The 24,007-nt window shown below is 37.9% G+C and overlaps 1 protein-coding gene and 3 pseudogenes across 1 annotated transcript; all 4 read right to left on the bottom strand.

The window, feature by feature from the left end:
- Positions 1–636: 636 nt before the first annotated feature.
- Positions 637–8,501, bottom strand: LOC125192913 (annotated as a pseudogene).
- A 2,727-nt stretch (positions 8,502–11,228) lies between these two features.
- Positions 11,229–14,294, bottom strand: LOC125192902 (annotated as a pseudogene).
- Positions 14,295–14,827: 533 nt separating this feature from the next.
- LOC125202948 lies at positions 14,828–16,230 on the bottom strand (annotated as a pseudogene).
- An 811-nt stretch (positions 16,231–17,041) lies between these two features.
- On the bottom strand, positions 17,042–18,960 carry LOC125202638 (TPR repeat-containing thioredoxin TDX-like). Its single transcript, XM_048101121.1, has 8 exons — positions 18,679–18,960; positions 18,517–18,604; positions 18,348–18,428; positions 18,204–18,268; positions 18,001–18,126; positions 17,794–17,898; positions 17,557–17,587; positions 17,042–17,303 (listed from the first exon to the last, which is right to left on the bottom strand). The coding sequence occupies exons 1-8, from the start codon at positions 18,838–18,840 to the stop codon at positions 17,059–17,061; spliced, it is 903 nt and encodes a 300-aa protein (XP_047957078.1). The 5' UTR covers positions 18,841–18,960; the 3' UTR covers positions 17,042–17,058.
- Between the last annotated feature and the right edge of the window lie 5,047 nt (positions 18,961–24,007).

Below are 24,007 nucleotides of genomic sequence, written 5' to 3'. Positions count from 1 at the left end.
GTTGCTGCCGGAAGTCTCTAAGGCAGATTTCTATGTCATTTAAAGCTAAGTTCCTATTATCCTTTGAGAATCTGCCATTGCTATGTTCTTGAGAGGCTATAGCAACTATGTTCTTGAGGTGCTAAATTTGCCTATATGCAATATCCGTTGGATGCTAAGTTGGAAGTATTTTTTTTGGGCAAAGGCTATGTTTTGCCTATATGAACTGTTGCAATATGTGGAAGTATTTAGGCAGTATGTTGAAAAAGTGGAGTGTTGATGGTACTCACCTTTGTGTGACTGTGAAAAGGACTTGCTGAATTTGTCTGATATGAAGAAGGTCTTGTTGGATTGCTTCCTCCTCCTGGGAGAATATTGTAGGAGTTATTGTTTATGAGGGGTGGGGGCATGAAAATGATTGGTGGCGTACATATATGTGAGAAGGTAGCAACTTGGCTGACAAATCCCCTCCAAATATTCTTATTAATTGCAGCATTAAATGCTTTGGCAGTCACTTGATCCTTCCAGGATACGCCCAATTCATTTTTATTTTTATGTATATTAGTTTAGTTATTTGGGCATTTATTCATCTACTCCGTAAAATAGAATGCACGTATTTTTGTGGGACGGACAAAAGTAGAAAGTGTACATATTTTTATGGGATGGAGGGAGTAGTTATATAGATCAAATGTAGATAGTTGTTCCAACTCAATCAATCAAGCATGCTGAGCAATCTTCTGCTTGAGCGCGTTTTTGTCCACGGTGATGAGCTGATCCACCTCCTTACCATTTCGGATGAAGGAGAAGGTCGGGATGCTACTGATGTTCCATTCAGCAGCAACCTCTCTAGCCTCGTCGACATACACTTTCAAGAAAGCAACTTTCAGGTATTTACCAGCCAAGCTACTGAAAACAGGGCGAACGTAACGGCAGGGCCCACACCATGTTGTAGGGAAGTAGAGAACTGAAAGCCGTGATTTCTTTGAAGCAGCATTCAGTTTCTCGTCCAACTCACTACCAGAATGGATCAGGATGATTTCTCCTGCAACCGAACGTGACGAAATTGGATAAGACGCGTATCAAGGCTAAAAATTCATAAGCTTGAATAACGGAACAGAATGCAAATCATTGATCAGTAGTTGAAACATAACTACTTGAAATGAAATACGTTAGACAATAGTTAAGTGAGTACACCATCTTTTAAAACAGAAGAAAATTCAGCATCCTGCAATAAGAATTAAAAAAAAAAGGAATTACTCATTCAGAACTAAGAGAATTAAGATGAATGAAATCAGGAAAATAGGTGTGAGGATTTAGGATGATAAACTATTAATTGGAGTACTAAATAACCAAAAAGTTTAGGACTCACACGACGCATCTTCCTCTCAAGCTCGATTCGTCTCAATTTCTTCTCTTTACGCAGGCGTTCTTATTTCCGGTTGTGCTCTTCAATTTTCTTTGCATTGGGTTCAACCTAAAAAGTTTTTAAGTAAAAATCATCTAAGGTGACTCTGCTTTTAAGATTGAAGCCCAAAAAAATAGAAAGCGACGCCACTGAGATACAAGGGATAATTTACCTTCTTGAGTGCAAGTGCTAGCTGAGCGTCAAAATCCAACCTTGATGAAGCACGGAAATCACGAGCTGTCTCTTTCCACGAGCCCAACATTGCTTTTGGCAGTCCTCGTGCTTTGTATCCCACTTCCGAGACTGGGTTGATATATAAAAACATCGCACAATAGTCTTCTTAAAAGGTGAGGTTTTTACCCTTGAAAGTATAACAAGTCAAGCTAAAAGTCACACGTACCTCTAATGCTGCATCAACATCTGGTATCGCCGCATATGGTTTCTTCAATATGATAAAGACACTGGCTGAAGAGAGAACTGTTAACATATTATATGTATTCTGTCCCACATCGGAGATGTAACATAGTCTAGCTTAGTCTCTTGTACAATATATATTTGGCCTATGTTTACTAATGAATATACACTACTTTCTCCACTATGTCTCTATATTCTACTGTTCTACATGGTACCAGAGCAGATTCGAATCCGTCACTAGGTTACTTAAAAATAAATAAATAAATATAAAAAAAAATCCAAAAATTAGGGTTTCGAAATTTAGTTTTTTTTTTTTTTCCGCCTCTACTATTGTTGTTCTCCCCCCTGCTCCGCTACTCTGCCCTGCTGCAACTGTTATATGCTACTGTTCTGCCCCTGCTCTGCTACTCTGCTGCTGCAACTATTATCTGATGTTCTGCCCCTGCTCCGTTACTCCGCTGCTGCAACTGTTACCTGCTCCTGCTGCTCTGCCCCTGCTCCGCTACTCTGCTGCCTGTAACTGTTATCTGCTACTGCTGCTCAATTCTACCCCTGCTCCGGCTCTACTGCTTGCAATTGTATCTGTCTATTGTTGCTCTGCTGCTCCTCTCTGTTATCTGTGTGCAATTGTTATTTGTCTACTGTAATAGCAATTGTTATCTGTCTGCTACTTGCTACTGCTACTGTTGCTCTGCTGCTGTTCTCTGCTATTTGCCCGCTGCTCTACTACTACAGCTATTATTCTATTCCTCCTACAGCTGGTCTTCTTGCTACATTCTCTTTTATCATATCTGATTTTAGACCGCCTATCGAAACCACCATTAAGGCGCCAAGTTCTTCATCTACTACTGACGCTACCTCTGTAGCTGCGTTTGCTGTGTCTCCTGGTAAGTCTTGGATGTTGGATTCAGGTGTCTTTACCCATATTACTGGTATAAAATCCATTTTCTCATCTTTTTATCCATCCTCACTTCCATCTGTTCGTCTTGCTGATGGCAACTATTCTCCAGTAACTGGCACTGGTGTTGTCAAACCCACTACTCATATCACTCTTGATAATGTTTTATTTGTCCCAAATTTTCCAGTCGGCTTAATATCTATTGGCCAGCTAACAAAAACTTACAATTGCTCTGTCACTTTTTATCCTTCATAACCTGCTGACGAAGAGGATGATTGGTAGAGGACATGAGTGTGGCGGTTTGTACTACTTGGATCCTATTTCACATGTCTCTCCTAGCGCTCTCTCTGCTGCTGTGTCTCCATATCAGTGGCATTGTCGTCTCGGTCATCCGTCTTCTTCCAGCCTTCGTAGTCTAGTTCCAGTTCCGTCTACTGATTTTAATTGTGAGTCATGTGAGTTGGGCAAGCACCATTGTACTTCCTTTCCTTCTCGAGTCGAGACTCGTAGCTCTTCTGCTTTTGGTCTAGTACATTGTGATGTTTGGGGTCCTAGTAGTATTGAGTCAGAGGGGGTTTCAAGTATTTTCTAATTCTTGTTGATGATTATTCTCATATGACATGGTTATATTTGCTTAAACAAAGAAGTGAAGTCCCAACTGTTCTCAAATCCTTTTACCATGAAATAAAAACCCAATACTATGTTGATATGCGTATCCTCCGTACGGATAATGCTCTTGAGTTCACACAACAGTCTATTTCATCCTTTTGTGAATCTCATGGTATAATTCATCAAACCTCTTGCTCTCACACTTCTCAACAAAATGGGGTAGCTGAGCGCAAGCATCGTCATATTTTAGATGTTGCGCGTACTCTTATGTCTCACATGAATGTGCCTAAGTATCTATGGTCTAATGGTGTTCTTAATGCATGCTTTCTTATTAATAGGATGTCATCTAGTGTGTTGCATGGGGATATTCCTTTTTCGTGGCTTCATCCTGATAAACCTTTCTATCATATTCCTCCTCGTATTTTTTGGTGTACTTGTTTTGTTCATGATCTTACTCCTAACCCACTCGCTCCATTAAATGTGTTTTTCTTGGTTATTCTAGAACCAAAAAGGGATACCGATGTTTTGATCCTCTTACCAAACGACATTATATCTTTGCAGACGTCACCTTCTTTGAGTTTCAGCCTTATTTTACTCATTCTCAAACTAAACCACCCAGTCAGATCCTACTCCTTTGCCTGCCCAAACTTTTGTATCTCCTATGCCTTCTGCTCCTCCTTTACAAGTCTATACACGACGTCATCGACCTACAACAGCCGTTGAAGTCCTTGAAACAACCAAATACAGATACAGGCTCATGTCCACTGCCACAATCATCTTCGCCTCCAGCTTCTGAAGATGCAGTTCCTCCTGATGAGTTACCCATAGCCATTCGCAAAGGTAAACGTACTTGTACCACCAAACATCTGTGTCTAATCATGTTTCCTTTACTCGATTGATTGCTCCTTTTCGTGCCTTTGCTCTTTGTCTTTTATCTAGAGTTATTCCAACTTCTTATCAAGTGGCACTTAAACACCCTCTATGGATGAGGAGATGCGAGCTCTCTTGAGTCGTGGTACTTGGATATTGGTACATGCCCCTAATTCGGTAGATATTGTATCTTGTCGTTGGGTGCTTACCATAAAATTTCTTGCTGATGGTAGTATTGATCGATACAAAGCTCGGCTTGTGGCCAAAGGGTACACACAAACTTACGGTATTGACTACTTTGAGACGTTCTCGCCCACTGCTCGTATGAACTCAATCCGCATTATGTTCTCTTTGGCTGTTAATCTTTCGTGGCCCATGTACCAGCTTGATGTGAAGAATGCTTTCTTATATGGTGATTTGACTCCGACGGTCTTTATGGAGCAACCTTCGGGATATGTTGCTCAGGGGGAGGATGATACTAAGGTTTGTTGTCTCAAAAAGGCAATTTATGGCCTTAAACAAAGTACCAAGGCGTGGTTTGATAAGTTCAGTAGTGTTCTTGGAACTATTGGTTTTAAGCAATGCAAGTTTGATCATTCGGTCTTTGTGCGACATCAAGCATCGAGTATTGTCATTCTCATTGTGTATGTTGATGATATACTCATATCTGGAAGTGATGTTCGTGGAATTGAGGAAACTAAGAAATATTGCATCAACAATTTGTTATCAAGGATCTGGGGCGTCCTAAGTATTTCTTGGGAATTGAAATTGCACACAGAAATTCTGTAATGTCTCTATCTCAGCAAAAGTATGCTACAGATTTACTGAAAGAAACTGGACTACTTGGCGTTGGGGAAAAACACAGCGGAAATTGCAAAAATAAATAAATCCAAAAAAGAATCTATTTAGGTGATTATGTGGATCGATTCAATTTCATGCTTGAACATGTAGAGACATATACTTGCGCAATTAATCACATAATTCAAATTAAATTATGATGTTGAATACTTACAATAATGATTTCCCAAAGAATCGAAGTGGCTTGCTACTTCTCCACGTGTAGATCTTGAAGCTTGATTGTGAATGCAAGACCAAAGATCTTCTAACCTATGACCCTTAACTCTATAGATCTAAATTCATTGTGAGAGAAATCTTTTAGAAATTATAAGGATCTTGAAGGAGAAGATAAGAAAACCAAGAACACACAAAGAGGAATTTCGAATTCCTCTATTAGAGAGAGAGGGTCGAAAATTCCAAGTGTGGAGGCTAGGGTTTTGTGTTGTGTGTTATTGTCTCCTCTCCTTACATCCTTATTTATAGAGTTTATGATGGGCTAGGTTAGGGATCTATGAGGCTTGGATTGGGCATTCCCAATTGGACCTTCTTTACTAATTAAATTTTAACCCATAATTCAATATAAGGCCAATGGAATATTTCATGAGCCACTATCGAAGAAATACTGACCGCCCATCTAATCTGTGATTACAAGCAATCCGGGTTAACCTCTTTACTATATTAAATCCCGTGTCTAAGACTTTCTATATCCATTAATTAATTTGTAGTCTGCTATAGACATTAAATTAATTAATATCTTTTTATTTCCAAGAGTTTGTCTAGTACGAGATGTATATCAAAATATACTTTTCCTTTTCTATTTATTCTTGGATTAAATCCAAACCGGTCGGGTTTCCGAATAATAGAAATTCTCTCAAACACGTCTTTGGGATATAGTCAAATCACGCAGGCACGCGATTCAATGTAATAATAAAACTGACACTATACTGGTTATTAATTACTATTACCCAAGATATCAGGAATATTGGGTTGCGAAAAACCCGTGATTAAATAACGTGTGTCCTATATTATTACAAAGATTAGGAAATATTAAATCTCCAAGACATCGTCTTACATTAGATAGCAACAAAGACGTGTCTATACTTTAGATCCATTCAATGTTATACCACACCAATGTCACTAGTCAATTCTCAAGGTAAAGACGACTTTCAGATGGACACTGCAACCTTTCACGATAGGTAGCCGAGGCCTATCTAGGTTGTGAAAAAGTTTTACTTCTACAAGGTACCGGTTGGGCCACCTACTGTGATGACCTGTTCCACGACCCAACCTTCAATGTAGAAGACTTAGACTGATTTTACTTTCCGGCGTTTTAATTATATAATTTAATATATAATTAGATACGGTCAATACCCATTAAAGTAAAATACACGGTCTGAATAAAACATTTATTATTCTCATTAAATGAAGAGTGCTTACAATATACAAGCAATTTATCAAATTCAAAATAAACTCGAAAAATGCATTTTAGTATATCTGTTCCAACACTTGGAACAAAGCTTGGAACAAAGCCTGTGATACTCTTATGGAGGTTGATCCAAGTGTTTGGGATGATAGTAGAGAATTATTGGAGGATAAAGCTAAGTATAGACGTCTACTTGGAAAACTTATGTACTTGACAGTAACAAGGCCTGATATTTCCTTTCCTGTTGGTTTAGTCAGTCGTTTTCTGGATAAGCCTAAGCAAGTTCACTGGGATGCAGCTATTCGAATTCTTCAATATATCAAGAAATCTCCCGACAAAGGATTGTTATTTAAAAAGAATGGTCATCTAAAAATTGAAGGATATTCTGATGCTGATTATGCTGGTTCTAAGTCTGATAGAAAGTCTACTACTTAGATATTGCACCTACTTGGGAGGAAACCTGGTAATTTGGCGAAGTAAGAAACAACATACTGATGCGAGATAGTCTACCGAGGCCAAGTATAAGTATAGAGCTATGGCTCATACTCTACTGAGATGATTGGAATCAAGAATCTACTTGGAGAATTGGGGTTCACTTTCAATGAACCTTTACCGATGCATTGTGATAACCAAGCTGCAATTTATATTGCGAACAATCCGATTTTTCATGAAAGGACTAAACATATTGAAGTTGATTGTCATTTCATTCGAGAGTGTGTTTTGAATCAGACAATTACTACTCCTTTCACTTCATCGTCCAACCAGATTGCTAATATCTTCACAAAACCGTTGCATGTGAAGCGTTTCTCAGAACTTTGTACCAAGCTGGATATGATCAATATATATGATCCAGCTTGAGGGGAAGTGTTAACATATTATATGTATTCTGTCCCACATCGGAGATGTAACATAGTCTAGCTTAGTCCCTTGTACAATATATATTTGGCCTATGTTTACTAATGAATATACACTACTTTCTACACTGTGTCTCTATATTCTACTATTCTACAAGAACAATAATATAGTTATTAAACAAGACATCTCCTACGAAAATCTCTACCGGTCACAAGCATGAGTTACCTCTACTTCATAAAATATTGCCAAGTTTGGATTCAACGTGATTGACTCAGTTAGGTAATCTACGGCCTCATTACCTTTCCTGAATTCAGTATAATTAATATGCAACAGTTATTCTCCTAGAAAATACACTATCGACAAAAAAATAGTAAAAGAATTTCCATAAACCACATACCATCAATGATTGCTTCCATAGCTTTAGCTTTTGATAGATAAACATGCTTTTTATTTTCTTCAGTTGCTTCAACGGAAGGGTCCCCCATCTGTAATAATAAGGTAAGCAAATGTGTAAAAGGGACAAATCGGGCAATATGAAATCGGAGTTTTTTGAGCTACTCACTTTCTGTGGAGGATCATTGTCCGGCTCCACAATCATCCAACTCAACATCAGATTCAACACTGTCGTCATTTGAGGTATCGTCCATTTGAAAATCGCGCTTCCTAGAAGCAAATGGCTTTTTATCTTCATGGTCCTCACCGTCATTGCTCTGCATCAGGTTTTACGTCATCAGTGAATATAATATAACCATGAGTCGTGCATATAGGAAACAACGAGGCAATAATGTTAAAATGAGGCCTTCCAAATTTGTCAGAAAATCGTTACTCTCAGATGTTACCTTGTATCTTCCAATAGCAGAAACACATAAACAACCTAAAAAATACAATGAAACCCTTAACAATTCCTTAATTTACAGCAAAATTGAAGTTGATAACCAAAAAAGTTTGCACCTTTGCAGAAAGGTCTTGAAAAATGCAAGAGATGGAGAGTGTAAGACATGTGGGTTTTGTTTGTGGAACTCCACAAAACCCTTCAATGTCTGAATCTTTTCCGCCTCCATTTTCTCTCCTTAGCTTGCTTGAGTTTACTTTGAGAATGTGAGAATCTTTTTCTCCTTCAAAATGCTTAAATTCTATATATGCTCCAGTTTTATAAGTGTTGGCACAAAACGGATCTTCGGGTTTGTCCTCAATCGGGCCATCGGGTAAAAATTATACTATAATTAATGTGAAGTGTGTGTGCAGTTTTTGAGTTTACTGTGTGCAGTTTTTGTGTGTGTAGTGTGCGTGTAATGTGTGCAGTTTTTAGGTGTAGTGTGTGTGTGTGTGTGTGTGCAGTTTGTGTATAGCATGCAGTTTGTGTGTGTGTGTGTGTGTGCAATTTTTGTGTGTAGTTTTGCAGTTTTTGAGTGTATGTGTGCAATTTTTGTGTGTAGTTTGTACAAGAGTGTGTGTGTGCAGCAACTTTTGTGTGTAGTGTGTGCAATTTTTGAGTGTATGTGTGCAGTTTTTGTGTGTAGTTTGTGCAATATTTTGAGTGTATGTGTGCAGTTTTTGTGTGTAGTTTGTGCAGTTTTTGAGTGTATGTGTGCAATTTTTGTGTGTAGTGTATGTGTGTGTAAAACCAGTAAATGTGATCATATCATAACCCATATTTATGGTGATAACCTAATAACCCTCATTTTATAGAATAAAAGTATCATTTTATGCATGCTGAAAAAATATCATTTTTAGTAAAAATGATACTTTTCACCCATAAAATGATAGGGTTATTAGGTTATCACATAAATATAAGTTATGATATGATCGCACCCCTATATCAGTAACAGTATAAATACCTTCATCTTTCTCAGCCTTACGAGAAGCTTTTCATATTTTTGGCGGTGTTCAACGTCTTCTTTGTAAAGCATCAGAGTAGTCTCCTCATCCAAAACCGAGCTTTGATGCCATAAGCAAATCTCTTGCAGCATCTTCCCATAAGCCCAACATCCCTTCTGCCATACCTCGAGCCTTATATCCTTTCAATATTCATCGTTGATCTAGCACAACATCAAATAAATTAGAACAAATTATCGTTTAGAAAACAAGCCCTCATCACAACAGATATACCTTCAACGCAGTATCAGCATCACGGATTGCAGTGTTTGGTTTCTTCAACTTTACAGAAACACTAGCTGAAAAAAGGAACTTCTCAGATTACAGAAAATATGTCACATAAAAACAGAGTTCATTTGGGAGGTATCTCTGCTAGCATACAGCATTGCTGATTTTGGATTCAACACGACCGCTTCTGTAAGAAGACTTATAGCTTTATCGAGATTTCCTAATTTTCGCAAGCACAAGGGGTCAAACTCTAATTTTGTAATAGATCTAACTACAATGATTCTGAAAAGGAACCTACCTTCAAGAGTTGCATCCATGGCATTTGATTTTTGCACTACGGCATCTTTTCTCGATCATCTTCACTCACTTCAACCGAAGGATCGCCCATCTAGAACCACAACGAGAAAATGTGATTAAACAATCATTAAATATTTAACACGCCTTTGAGTCGCTAACCTGAAGCGGAGGGTCATAGTCCGTCTCCACAACATCCGAATCAACCAATTCAACATCGGACTCGGCAATTTCCATCTCCAACGAAAGCGCTTTGTCTTTGTTAGATTCAACAGTCTTCAGATATCTCAACATTTTTCCTTTCATCAACACTTATATTCCTTGCAAAAGTAATCTGATAAATTAGAATCAAGATCATCACATATGTGGAGAAATCACCACAACACATAAAAATCCATGCTCCTTACCGTACGAGACAAAATCTACTTGCAGCAGCGGCAGAAGCCCTATTTGCTATGACTTGACGAAGAAATGTACACGCAGCCAAACCCTAAAAGCACTATAAATTTCCCCAAATGTCCATTAAATGCACGCGGACACTTGTCATACTAAGCCGAACAGAACAAGATTCGCATAGCTCGGATTCAAGATGGACAGGATTACAGAAATTAAGGCATATAATTATCGAAAAAACACCATAATGCGATTGAAATTTGTTCTCTTTCAACTAAATCAAAATGCTCTAGAAATAGTACCAAGTTAAATGGACGGTTTCAAGTTGCAAATGATATGTAAAAATTTGGGGTGTCCCAACATATTTGAGTCATTTCTATTTATGGTAAACATTTACTTTACTATCAACTCCACTTACACCACTAAACAACACCTCCTAAATTCCTGTGCCCAAAAGAAGTGAGTCTAATATCTTGGGACACAGGGCGTACTAAAACATACCCATTTTTCACCTTTCACACGAAGATTCTAATTCTTTCCTAATATGCTTAGGTTAATCATCAGATCCAAAAGAAATTGTTTTGATAGTTTCCCAATTAAGCTTCTATTATCATTAACGGAAGTAAATGCTGTTACCTGAACTGATTTACTGAGTATTGAAATCATCTTCGTCATCAAATTGCTCCAACAACTATAGGGTTACATCCGACCAAATCAACTCGACCAAATCCTAGTGAGGCTACATCCGAAGCCAATTAGTGATAGATGGAGCAACTCACTCGGCATCTAAGTTAATTATTTAGATCATATTTTCGATATAAGACAATGATATATAAATATCCCATCACTTTTGATGGAACATTCAGCTCGACCCAAGGACGAGGCATGCTCTGATACCCTAGATACAGTCCGGTTTATTGAATCATATCTGCTACGTGAAAGGAGACCAACCAAACTTTACTATATTCCATTAAAAAAAAATTGGTGATGAAAAGAGTGGCTCACTTGGTATGTATTGATCTCTTTTTCCTTTAAATTTGTAATGTGAGACAACTCACATGTATTATCCCAACATAATAACACTGGAAAATTATTTTTAATGCATAGTTCCAAAAAAATATAGTTCTATAGGGATGTAAAGAACGTTAAAAGGGAACAAAAATCACTTTATACTTTCTCTTCTAATGCTAAACACTCAAGAAATCAAGATTTATCTGGCATGCTGAGCAATCTTCTGCTCGAGCATGTTTTTGTCCACGGTGACGAGTTGATCCACCTCCTCACCGTTTCTGACGAAGAAGAACGTCGGGATGCTACTGATGTTCCATTCAGCAACAACCTCTCTAGCCTCGTCGATGTCCACTTTCAGAAAAAGAACTCTGGGTATTGGGTTTCTCTTCCAACTCGCTACCAGAATTGATTTCTCCTGCAAGCAAATGTAACGAAATTGTATAAGGTGCGTATCAAGGCTGAGAATTTTAGAACACTAAACAGAACTTGAATACCGGAACCTAATGCAATCCATTCAGACCAACTTTTATAGTATGCCTAAGTTCAGTGACTTAAGTCGCAGATGAGTATACGAAGAAAAAAAATCTAGACGAATCAGCAAATGTCTTGTAATAGTTGAAACATAATTACTTGAAACGAAATATTGGATAATAGTTTTGTGAATATACCATCTTTTGAAACAGAAGCAGCTTCAGCAACCTGCAACAAGATTTAAAAAATGGAATTATTCATTCAGACTTAAGAGAATATGAAGAATGAAATCCAGTTAATCTACGAGAAGTTTTATGTTTAGATATATCACGAGGAATGTAACTTGTTTAATACTCGCTTGTGTAGAAAAAAACCCTTGAGGTTTCAGGGACTATTAAATGCTACTACAACAAACAAAAAGGCTAGGACTCACTGGACGCCTCTTCCTCAGGCGCTTGATTCGTCTCAATTCCTTCTCTTTACGCAGGCGTTCATATTTCTGGTTGTGCTCTTCAAATTTCTTTACATTGCGTTCAACCTGAAATGTTTTAAGTAAAAATCATCTAAGGTGACAATGCTTTAAGATTGAAGCCCAAAAAAAATAGAAAGCGACGTCACTGAGATACAAGGGATACATTACCTGCTTGAACGCATCAAAATCCAAAATTGATGCAACATGAAAATCACGAGTTGCCTCTTCCCACAAGCCCAGCATTGTTTTTGCCAGCCCTCGTACTCTGTATTCTATTACCCCAAGTCGCAGCATTTGGTTTCTTCAATCTGATAAAGACAGTGGCTGAAGAAGAGAACATTGATATAGTTATTACTTATTAAACACAACATCTCCTACGAAAATATCTACAGTTCACAAGGATGAGAGTTACCTCTATTTCCATATAATATTGCTGAGTTTGGATTCAACATGATTGCCTCAGTTAGGTAATCTACGGCCTCACTTAACTTTCCTATTAGAATATAATTTGCAACAGTTATTCTCCAAGAAAATAGACTATCGAGAAAAAAAATAGTAAAAGAATTTCCATAAACTGCATACCATCAACAATTGCTTCCATAGATTTTGCTTTTAATATAAAAGCAGCTTTTTTATTTTCTTCAGTTACTTCAACGGAAGGGTCCCCCATCTGTAATAAAGTAAGCAAATGTGTAAATGGGACAAATCGGGCAATATGTAATCAGAGTTTTTTGAGCTACACACTTTCTTTGGAGGATCATTGTCCGGCTCCACAATGCCTAAATTATCCAACTCAACATCCGATTCAACAATGTCGTCATCTGAGATATCATCCATTGGTGTATCGCGCTTCCTAGAAGCAAATGGCTTTACAAGATGAATTAATGCAGTTCATTGCATTTTAAAGTTGGAAATTCAATATTTCAATTCAGCTAACATCAAAGCTCAAAATAAACAATTAAACTAAACTTACTCCAAGATCCAACCACACAACTCAACATCCAAAATCAACAAACAAGTTTCCATTTTAGCTTAAAACACAAACAATCAAAAAGTATTCTTTCAAATGAGTTTAATAAACTACATCTTCATCAATACGAAATTAAAAAAAAAAACAATGAAACCCTTACACTTCCTCAATTTACAGCAAAATTGAAGTTGATAACCAAAAAAGTTTGCACCTTTGCAGAAAGGTCTTGAAAAATGCAAGAGATGGAGAGTGTAAGACATGTGGGTTTTGTTTGTGGAACTCCACAAAACCCTTCAATGTCTGAATCTTTTGCGCCTCCATTTTCTCTCCTCAGCTTGCTTGAGTTTACTTTGAGTATGTGAGAATCTTTTTCTCCTTCAAAATGCTTAAACTCTATATATGCTCCAGTTATATAAGTGTTGACACTGGGCACAAACGGGTCTTCGGTTTTGTGTGTGTTCAGTTTTTGAGTTTAGTGTGTGCAGTTTATGTGTGTGTTCAGTTTTTGAGTTTAGTGTGTGCACTTAAAAATGATATATAATTAATGTGAAGTGTGTGTTCAGTTTTTGAGTTTAGTGTGTGCAGTTTATGTGTGTGTATGTGTGTGCAGTTTTTGTGTTATGTGTAGTGTGTGCAGTTTCTGTGTGTAGTGTGTGCAATTTTGTGTGTATGTGTGCAGTTTGTGTATAGTGTGTGCAGTTTGTGTGTGTAGTTTGTGCAGTTTTTGAGTGTATGTGTGCAGTTTTTGTGTGTAGTTTGTGCAGTTTTTGAGTGTGTGTGCAGTTTGCGTGCGCAATTTTGTGTGTAGTTTGTGCAATTTTTGAGTGTATGTGTGCAATTTTTTTTGTGTGTAGTGTGTGTGTGTAAAACCAGTAAATGTACCATCCTTCAATACAAATACCTTCATCTTTCTCAGCCTTTCGAGCTCAGCCTTTCTCTGCTCCCTTGCTATGTGAAGCATTTCGTATTTTTGGCGGTATTCTGCAATCTTCGAGCTTTATATCCTTAAGAAACAATCTGAAATTTCCTATCCAAATCCTCATAGCTTTATTAAGATTTTGGATTCATTACAACTGCTTCAGTCAGAAGACTTATAGCTTTATCAAGATTGCCTAATTTTTGCAAGCATGACTAATTTTGTACTGAAAGTTCTGACTTCTGAGCATAAATAACTACATTGATTTTGAAAAGGCACCAACCTTCAAGAAATTTTGCATCCATGGCCATTGCTTTTTGCACTAGGGGACCATCTCGATCTGCTTCATTCACTACAACCGAAGGATAACCCATCTAGAACTACAACGAGAAAATGTGATTAAAATTCATACTCCCTCATCCCACAATAATTGTTCCTCTTTTCCATTTCGGTCCGTCCCACAATAATTGTCACACTTCATTTTTAAATAAATGGTAAGTAGGTCATACATTCCACTAACTCACTTCACTCACATTTTATTATAAAATCAATATAAAAAAGTGGGTCTCACATTCCAAACTTTTTCAACCTACTTTTCTTCCTATTGAGGCTACACCCACACCCAATTAGTGACATATGGAGAACTCACTCGGCATTTAAGTTGATAAATCATATTTTCAATGTAGGACAAATTGTCAATCTTTCATATTTTTTAATATTTCAGCAGGGATATCCTAGGTACAGTTCAGCTCTGATATCCTAGGGATATACTAGGTTCAGTTCGAATTATTGAAGCATACCTGCTACATGAAGGGAGACTAGCCAAACTTTAACGAGGTTCCATTCAAAAATAAATTGGTAATAGAAAAAGAGTGGCTTACTTGGTATGTAATTGATATCTTTTTTTTCCTTCACATTTGTAAAGTGAGACAACTAACATGTAATATTCCAACATAATAACACACGAAAATTATTTCATGGATAGTTCCAAAAAAATGTACTTCTATAGGTCAATCAAGCATGCTGAGCAATCTTTTGCTCGAGCGCGTTTTTGTCCACGGTGACAAGCTGATCCACCTCCTTACCATTTCAGACGAAGAAGGTCGGGATGCTACTGATGTTCCATTCGGCAGCAACCTCTCTAGCCTCGTCGACGTCCACTTTCAAGAAAGCAACTTTCAGGTAATTACCAGCCAAGCTAGTGAAAACAGGGCCCAAACCATGGTGTAGTGAAGTAGAGAACTGAAAGCCGAGATGTCTTTGAAGCAGCATTCAGTTTCTCTTCCAACTCGCTATCAGAATGGATCAGGATGATTTCTCCTGCAACAGAACGTGATGAAATTGGATAAGACGTGTATCAAGGCTAAGAGTTTCATAACTTGAATAACGGAACCTAATGCAACTCATTGATCACTAGTTGAAACATAACTACTTAAAATGAAATACATTCGACAATAGTTAAGTGAATATACCATCTTTTAAAACAGAAGAAGATTCAGCATCCTGCAATAAGCATTAAAAAAAAGGAATTACTCATTCAGAACAAAGAGAATAAGATGTGAATGAAATCAGGAAAAATATATGTGAGGATTTAGGGGTGATAAACTATTAAATGGAGTACTAAAATAACCAAAAAGGATGTGACTAACTCGACAACCCTTCCTCTCATGCCCAATTCGTCTCAATTTCTTCTCTTTACGCAGGCGTTCATATTTCCGGTTGTGCTCTTCAATTTTCTTCGCATTGGGTTCCACCTAAAACGTTTTTAAGTAAAAATCATCTAAGGTGACTCTGCTTTTAAGATTGAAGCCCAAAAAATTAGAAAGCGACGTCACTGATATACAAGGGATAATTTACCTTCTTGAGCGCCAGTGCTACCTGCGCGTCAAAATCCAACCTTGATGAAGCACGTAAATCACGAGCTGCCTCTTTCCACGAGCCCAACATTGCTTTTGCCAGCCCTCGTGCTTTGCATCTCATTTCCGAGACTGAGTTGATATATAAAAAAATCGCACAATGGTCATCTTAAAAGGTGAGGTTTTTACCCTTGAAAGCATAAACAACAAGTCAAGCTAAAAGTCGCGCGTACCTCTAAAGCTACATCAGCATCTCGTATCGCAGCTTTGGTTTCTTCAATCTGAGAAAGACAGTCGCTGAAGAAGTGGACATTGATATAGTTATTAAACACGACATCTCATACAAAAATATCTACAGTTCACAAGCATGAGAGTTACCTCTACTTCCGTAAAATAATGCCGAGTTTGGATTCAACGTGACTGCCTCAGTTAGGTAATCTACGGCCTCGCTTAACTTTCCTGAATTTGGAAGAATATAATTTGCAACAGTTATTCTCCTAAAAATAGACTATCGACAAACAAATAGTAAAAGAATTTCCTTAAACTGCATACCATCAACGATTGCTTCCATAGCTTTTGCTTTTAAAAGATAAGCAGCTTTTTTATTTTCTTCAGTTACTTCAATGGAAGGGTCCATCAACGTCAGATTCAATAACGTCGTCATCTGAGATATCGGCCATTGGAACATCGCGCTTCATAGAAGCAAATGGTCTTGAAAAATGCAAGAGATGGAGAGTGTAAGACATGTGGGTTTTGTTTGTGGAACTTCACAAAACCCTTCAATGTCTAAGCTAAGGAGTTTACTTTGAGTATGTGAGAGTCTTTTTCTCCTTCAAAACGCTTAAATTCAACATATGCTCCAGTTTTATAAGTGTTGGCACAAAACGGGTCTTTGGGTTTTTCCGCAATCGGGCCATCGGGTAAAAATGATATATAATTAATGTGAAGTGTGTGTTCAGTTTTTGAGTTTAGTGTGTGTATTTGTGTGCAGTTTATGTGTGTAGTGTGTATGTGTGTGCAGTTTTTGTTTAGTGTCTAACACATCCGGGTTTTCTCTGCAAAAGTTTGCACCTTTGCAGAAAATTCTTGAAAAATGCAAGAGAAGGAGTGCTTAACACATGCGGGTTTTGTTTGCAGTACTCCACAAAACCCTTCAATTCTTGAATCTTTTCCGCCTCCATTTTCTCTCCTTAGCTTGCTTGAGTTTACTTTGAGTATGTGAGAATCTTTTATTCCTTCAAAATGCTTTATACTTTATACTTTCTCTTCTAATTCTATACACTCAAGAAATCAAGATTAATCCGGCATGCTGAGCAATCTTCTGCTCGAGCACGTTTTTGTCCACGGTGACGAGCTGATGATCCACCTCCTCACCATTTCTGACGAAGAAGAAGGTCGGGATGCTACTGATGTTCCATTCAGCAACAACCTCTCTAGCCTCGTCGATGTCCACTTTCAAAAAAAAGAAGTTTCGAGTCCTGGGTTCCTCTTCCAACTCGCTATCAGAATGGCTCGGGGCGATTTCTCCTGCAAGCAAATGTAACGAAATTGGATATGATGCGTATCAAGGCTGAGAATTTTAGAACACTAAAGAGAACTTGAATAACGGAACGTAATGCAATTCATTCAGACCAACTTTTATCGTATGCCTAAGTTCAGTGACTTAAGTCGCAAATGGGTATACGAAGAAACAAGATATAGACGAATCAGCAAATGTCCTGCAATAGTTGAAACATAACTACTTGAAACGAAATATTGGATAATAGTTTTGTGAATATACCATCGTTTGAAACAGAAGCATCTTCAGCAACCTGCAGCAAGATTTAAAAAATGGAATTACTCATTCAGAACTAAGAGAATATGATGAATGAAATCCGGTTAATATAAGCGAAGTTTTATGTTTAGACATATCTCGAGGAATGTAACATGTTTAATACTCGCCTGTGTAGAAAAAAACCCGTTGAGGTTTCAGGGACTATTAAATGCTACTACGATAAACAAAAAAGTTAGGACTCACTCGACGTGTCTTCCTCAGGCGCTTGATTCGTCTCAATTCCTTCTCTTTACGCAGGCGTTCATATTTCCGGTTGTGCTCTTCAATTTTCTTCACATTGCGTTCAACCTATAAAGTTTTAAGTAAAAATCATCTAATGTAACTCTGCTTTAAGATTGAAGCCCAAAAAAAATAGAAAGCGACGATACTGAGATACAAGGGATACTTTACCTGCTTGTACGCGTCAAAATCCAAAGTTGATGCAACGTGAAAATCACGAGCTGCCTCTTCCCACAAGCCCAGCATTGCTTTTGCCAGCCCTCGTATTCTGTATTCTACTTCCCCGTGTGGGTTGATCTATACAAAAAATCGCACAATAATCATCTTAAAAGGTGAGGTTTTTACCCTTGAAAGCATAAACAAGTCACGCGTACCTCTAAAGCTACATCAGCATCTCGTATCGCAGCATTTGGTTTCTTCAATCCGAGAAAGACAGTCGCTGAAGAAGAGGACAATAATATAGTTATTAAACACGACATCTCATACGAAAATATCTAGTTCACAAGCATGAGAGTTACCTCTACGTCCATAATATACTGGCGAGATTGGATTCAACATGATTGCCTCAGTTAGGTAATCTACAGCCTCACTAAACTTTCCTGGTATAATATAATTTGCAACAGTCATTCTCCTAGAAAATAGACTATCGACAAATAAATAGTAAAGGAATTTCCATAAACTGCATACCATCAACGCTTGCTTCAATAGCTTTTGCTTTAAATAGATAAGCAGCTTTTTTATTTTCTTCAGTTACTTCAACGGAAGGGTCCCCCATCTGTAATAAAGTAAGCAAACGTGTAAATGGGACAAATCGGGCAATATGAAATCCGAGTTTTTTGAGCTACTCACTTTCTGTGGAGGATCATTGTCCGGCTCCACAACGCCTGAATTATCCAACTCAACGTCAGATTCAACAATCTCGTCATCTGAGATATCATCCATTGGTGTATCGCGCTTCCTTGAATCAAATGGCTTTATATCCTCATTGTCCTCATCGTCTTTGCTCTGCATCAGGTCTTATGTCATCAGTGAATATAAATAACAGCAATAACGTCAGGTGGTGCATATAGTAAACAACCGAGGCAGTAATGTTTAAAGTGTGGCCCTTCCCAAATTATCATAAAGTGTTACCATTAGCTTTCAGTAGCAGAAATACACAAACAAACCTCGCAAAGAACATCAATGACAAAAGTTAAAAAGTGCAAAACAAACTTAAAGATGTTAGCAATCACGAGACAAATAGCGATTAAATGATACGCGAAACATGTTCATTTATGAAGAGTAAGACTCGGTCCTCCAGCGTCCAACGCTGCTTAACTCGCTAATATGATAATTCTTTCATGTACGTTACACGTGGCCCTTCCACGTTGTCACCAACTTAAAACGAGCCAATATATAAGCCTCGCGCCAGTTCAGATCAATGATGGATGGGAATATAACTACTGCTCAATTTGTCACCAATGAAATACATAACAAATTGGAAGTCATCAATGATGAAAGCATAGAGACAGTGTCAACAATGGATAACATTAAAGAGTTCATTCGACTTCCGTTTTTTGCAAGTGAAAACACCATCAATCCCTATTTCTTAATAACATTCTTTTGCAACTAGCTCCAAACCATAAGCTACAAGCAAAGATGTCAATTGAAGAAGATAAGAAGTGACATCGCATGGTGGATACAACCGAGGCCGAGGTCGAGCTTATCGTGGTCGAGGAGGACGAGGCCGGAATTATCAAAACGAGGGAGGATGTCAAAACTTTACTTATCGAGGCAGAGGTCGAAATTCTTATGGACAATACAGAGGCGGTTATTCTCAAACCTACAATCAACAAGGGTTTGATAAAGCAAATGTCGAGTGTTATACTTGTCACGAATTCGGGCATTACAGCTATGAGTGTCCAACAGCCGGAAATACCAGGGCCAATCAACAAGTCAATTATGCCGAAGGTGGAGATGATGATGAGCAGGTAATTTCAACCTCCCTTTTTACATATAAAGAAATTGAGGGTGATCAGTATAGCACAATGTACTTGGATACTGGAGCAAGTAATCACATGTGCGGGAATAAACATGAAGATGCACGTGAAATTGAAGAACCAGAATCACCTGAATCATCTCAAGGTCTAGGTGGAAAGCCAAGAAGAATGCGCGACCTGAATTATATGTATGAAGCTACTGAAGAAGTTGATGGAGCTGGAGAAGAAAATGTGAATCTTATTTGTTTTCATATGGATGCGGATCTTGCCTATGCAGATACTGCGCAAGACATGAAGAATTGAGTTTAAGGGAGGATGTTGAGTTTATTAAACTCAATTACTTCAATATTAAGAAAAGGCTTGGTGGAAGTGATGAAGTAGGTTATTGTTATTATCATTATTCAATCAAGAAATACAATATAATTACCTTTATCTTATTTTTATCGCTTATTTCAATTCGGTATTGATCTTGGTTTGATCGACGGGCAAAGCTCCCGCGACTACCTCGTCTACCTTTTATCCCTCCGACGATCGCCTCTCGACGCCGGAATCTTGTTAAGAGAAATCATCTCTTAACAATTGGTGCTTCCATTTTCGAACTCATGGCTGAAGTCAATCTTCCTTCATGGTCGGAGATATCGCATGGATCTGAAGGCTTGCAATCCACTTCAACAGCAGCAACGTGGGAGAATATTCTCGCTAGGTTCGCTCGACTCGAGACCCAATTGGTTGAGTATGAGCGCAGGGTAGCAGCAACGCTCCCTCCGTTGCAACCCGAACCTGATCCACCCGATGCTTTGCAGCGGCAGCAACCGAAGATGCATGATTGGCGCTGGCAACAGCATCAGCCCCACACGCAGCCGGTCCAGATGCGACGTCCAACAAGCTGGGACCCTCCCGACTGCCGCCAAAAATCGGGGTTCATGCCGTACGACCAATCTCCGCTGCCATACCACCACTGGGAGAAAAATCAGCCGCCGCCGACCCCGCCTTGTGGTTGGGATCCACCTGCGCAACGATCCATTCATGGCTTCCCGCCCCACAATCAGTCCCACAACCTGCCATTGCACTCCATGCCATATGGGATCGCGTCCCACGTTCAACAGCCTCGACAGCAGCTCCGACAGACTAATTCAAGTTGGGATCCGCCACAGCTGCACACGACGCACTCAGCGTATGTCCAGCCGCCGCCTCACTCTGCTGATTCTCACCATCTTGTGGCTGCGAATATCACGCCCTCAACACCTGCGAATCCTCCGCCGGACAGCCCTAATCTCGTTAGAGTGGACGAGGAAGTGGTGCAGAAAAGCTCAGGCAAAGCTTTGTGGTCAAACCAGAGTAAGACCATTTTGAGGGATGAAGCTTATGGTCATGGCATTATGAATGATGACATGCTTGCATCATGGAGGCTAAAAATTAATGTTTCATCGCCATCTAAGAGTTCGAGGGATGAACATGTTAATGATGGGGAATCAGTAAATTCTAATTCCTCATCTTTTTCAAATTATGGTTACATAACTAAACAGGATCCAATGGCATCCCTTGAGGATGAAGAAGCTGCTGCTGTTGTTCAGGAGCAAGTAAAGCAAATTAAAGCACAAGAGGAGGAATTTGAGCCCCTCGAGTGGGATATTCTCCACAGGAAAAGCAGGACTAGCTTTGAGGCCGACAGGAATTTTCTTGTTGTTTTGTACTCAGTCATTGCTGGTCGTTATCATGTCACTGATCAGTATTTTGGATCAGCTGCATTTAGCACAGCTATAGCTATACAGGCAGATGATCTCCACAGAAGCATGGCTGTGTGTTTAAAAATTATAAAGAACCAAGATTTTTTCGATCAGAGCCGTGATGATATAAAGATGCTCGACACCGATGCACGGTTAATTCCTCCGCGCATGAACACGCCTTGTTTGGGAATTTTTGGACGCGTTGACAAGCTCCCAGTTTTATCGTTGAATTATATCAAACCCAAGGATTCTACCTTCGTGAAATTTGATGGAGACGATGAAGCGAGACACCCAACTATTCTGTGTGTGTTTGAGCCAGGAGGAGATACCTTGCCTAAGTTTTCACTTTCAACTTGGTTCGTTGCATCGTGGTTCCCACCTTGAGGACAAGGTGGATTTTAACCGCGGGGGAGTTGATACGTGATATCTCTAAGAATATTCCCTCTACCCTATTATTTAGTTAGTTATTGATTTAGCATATCTTTCCAATATTTTCTCATATATCTCTTAGGATCTTTTGTCTTACTCATTAAGTTAGTATCCTATTATAAATAGGGCTATTGTTATTATCATTATTCAATCAAGAAATACAATATAATTACCTTTATCTTATTTTTATTGCTTATTTCAATTCGGTATTGATCTTGGTTTGATCGACGGGCAAAGCTCCCGCGACTACCTCGTCTACCTTTTATCCTTTGGGTTAGGTCCAACTTATCTGTTCAGATATAAATTAATGTTTTTATTATTTTTTAAGGTAAACAATATTAAAATTTTTAATCAAGGGCGATTTAGTTTTTAATTTATTTAATTGGGGGGCAAAACCCCCTCCCCCAATATTATATTTTAATTTTATTTTTTGATAAAAATTAGGATAGAGTTTTTTTAAAGGTTAAAAATTTTAAATTGTGAAAAAGACATGTTTAAAATTATTTTAGCATGTAAGTTAAATTGTAGTAGTAGTGGTAGTAAATTAAAAAAGTGGAAATTTTTACGCCGAAAATTTGATACAAACACCCCAAAACTAGGGGGTTTTGGAGACTCAAAAAAGAACCCAAAATGGTTTGAGTTGGGTTTTTGGGGTTTTGGGTCTTATTGGATTTGTTGATATCATATTGCCCCAATAACAATCTAATTAGTATGATTTACGGTGCCCCCGGTTGCCCGGTCTAAAAATAATTTCATATTGTTAATTCTAACTCCCCAAAGTCCTCCTTTTCCCCAAAAAAAAAGAAATTTTTAAATGATACCGGGGTTTTTAATTAGAATTGGTAAAGTAAGAGAAAGGAGAAAAGAAAAGTGGGTTTATTTGTTAGGCAAATGTGTAGGGTTGTTATTTGTTGAAAATTTTATAAATGAATGGCTCTTTTTTTTTATGAACGGCCAAAAATAAAAAGGTTTCTATTTTTTTGGAGGAGGGAGTATTATTTTTTTTTCTTGGAATCTAATTAATTACTATTCCGATATATAATGTAAAATTAACCCCAAATTTTGGGAAAATAATCTAACATGCCTAATAAAATGGAATTTTGTTAAAAAAATGTTTTTGTTGGATTTAAAAAAAATTTAAGTTCACGTAAAAAAAATATTTCCCTCCTTTTCATAAGAGTAGCATTCTTTCCTTTTAATTTATTTTAAAAAAAATATGTATTTTTTTGCCCGGGGGACCTTGTTGGAAAGGGGGAGGGGCAGATCTTAAAAATATGTACTTTTTAAATTTGAAAACTATTTTCTCTTTTAATGGGATGAGACACATTCTTTACTAACAATACTTTAATTACCTTTTCTTTTTACATCTTTCGTATTTTATCAATTATACATAAAAACTCGTGCCCAACTAAAAGTGCATATTCTTGTAGATTATAGTAATTCAGTGTAAAATTTCGATCGAACTCTAGAGAATAATACTACTCCCTCCGTCCCACTTTAGGAGTCTCGGTTGAGTTCGGCACGGGTTTTAAGAAATACAAAGGAAAGTTGGTGAAAAAAGATAGTGGAATGTGGGTCCTACTGTGAGTGGAAAAAGATGAGTGGAATGTGGGGCCTATTACCAATTATGGAATATTCCAACCGGGACTCCTAAAGTGGGACACCCAAAAGTAGTACACCGGGACTGCTAAGTGGGACGGAGGGAGTAATAATTATTGATAGTAGTATTCATATTGTGGAAAATCTCTATCAAACTCAAGAGATCATAGTAATAAATATTGATAATGTTATTAATTTTGTGGAAAATCTATCAAACTCAAGAGAATAATAATTTTGTGGAAAATCTCTATCAAACTCAAGAGATCATAATAATAAATATTGATAATGTTATTAATTTTGTGGAAAATCTATAAAACTCAAGAGAATACTAATTTTGTGGAAAATCTCTATCAAACCCAAGAGAATAATAATTTTGTGGAAAATCTCTATCAAACTCAAGCGAAAAATAGTAGGAGTAATAAACCTTAAAATTAGGCCCAATTG

Source organism: Salvia hispanica, chromosome 1, assembly GCF_023119035.1.
Source record: "Salvia hispanica cultivar TCC Black 2014 chromosome 1, UniMelb_Shisp_WGS_1.0, whole genome shotgun sequence".
In the NCBI taxonomy this organism is placed as follows: domain Eukaryota; kingdom Viridiplantae; phylum Streptophyta; class Magnoliopsida; order Lamiales; family Lamiaceae; genus Salvia; species Salvia hispanica.
The sequence above is the reverse complement of the archived record's forward strand: the minus strand, read 5'-3'. Positions and strand labels throughout refer to the sequence as shown.

Coding starts and splice junctions, on each gene's coding strand:
- LOC125202638 (XM_048101121.1), bottom strand. CDS start 18,840: ATGCAGAGCAAAGACGATGAGGACAATGAGGATATAAAGCCATTTGAT. Junction 18,429..18,516: donor TATTGAAGCAAGCGTTGATG/GTATGCAGTTTA, acceptor ATATTATACCAG/GAAAGTTTAGTGAGGCTGTA. Junction 18,269..18,347: donor AGTATATTATGGACGTAGAG/GTAACTCTCATG, acceptor CCTCTTCTTCAG/CGACTGTCTTTCTCGGATTG.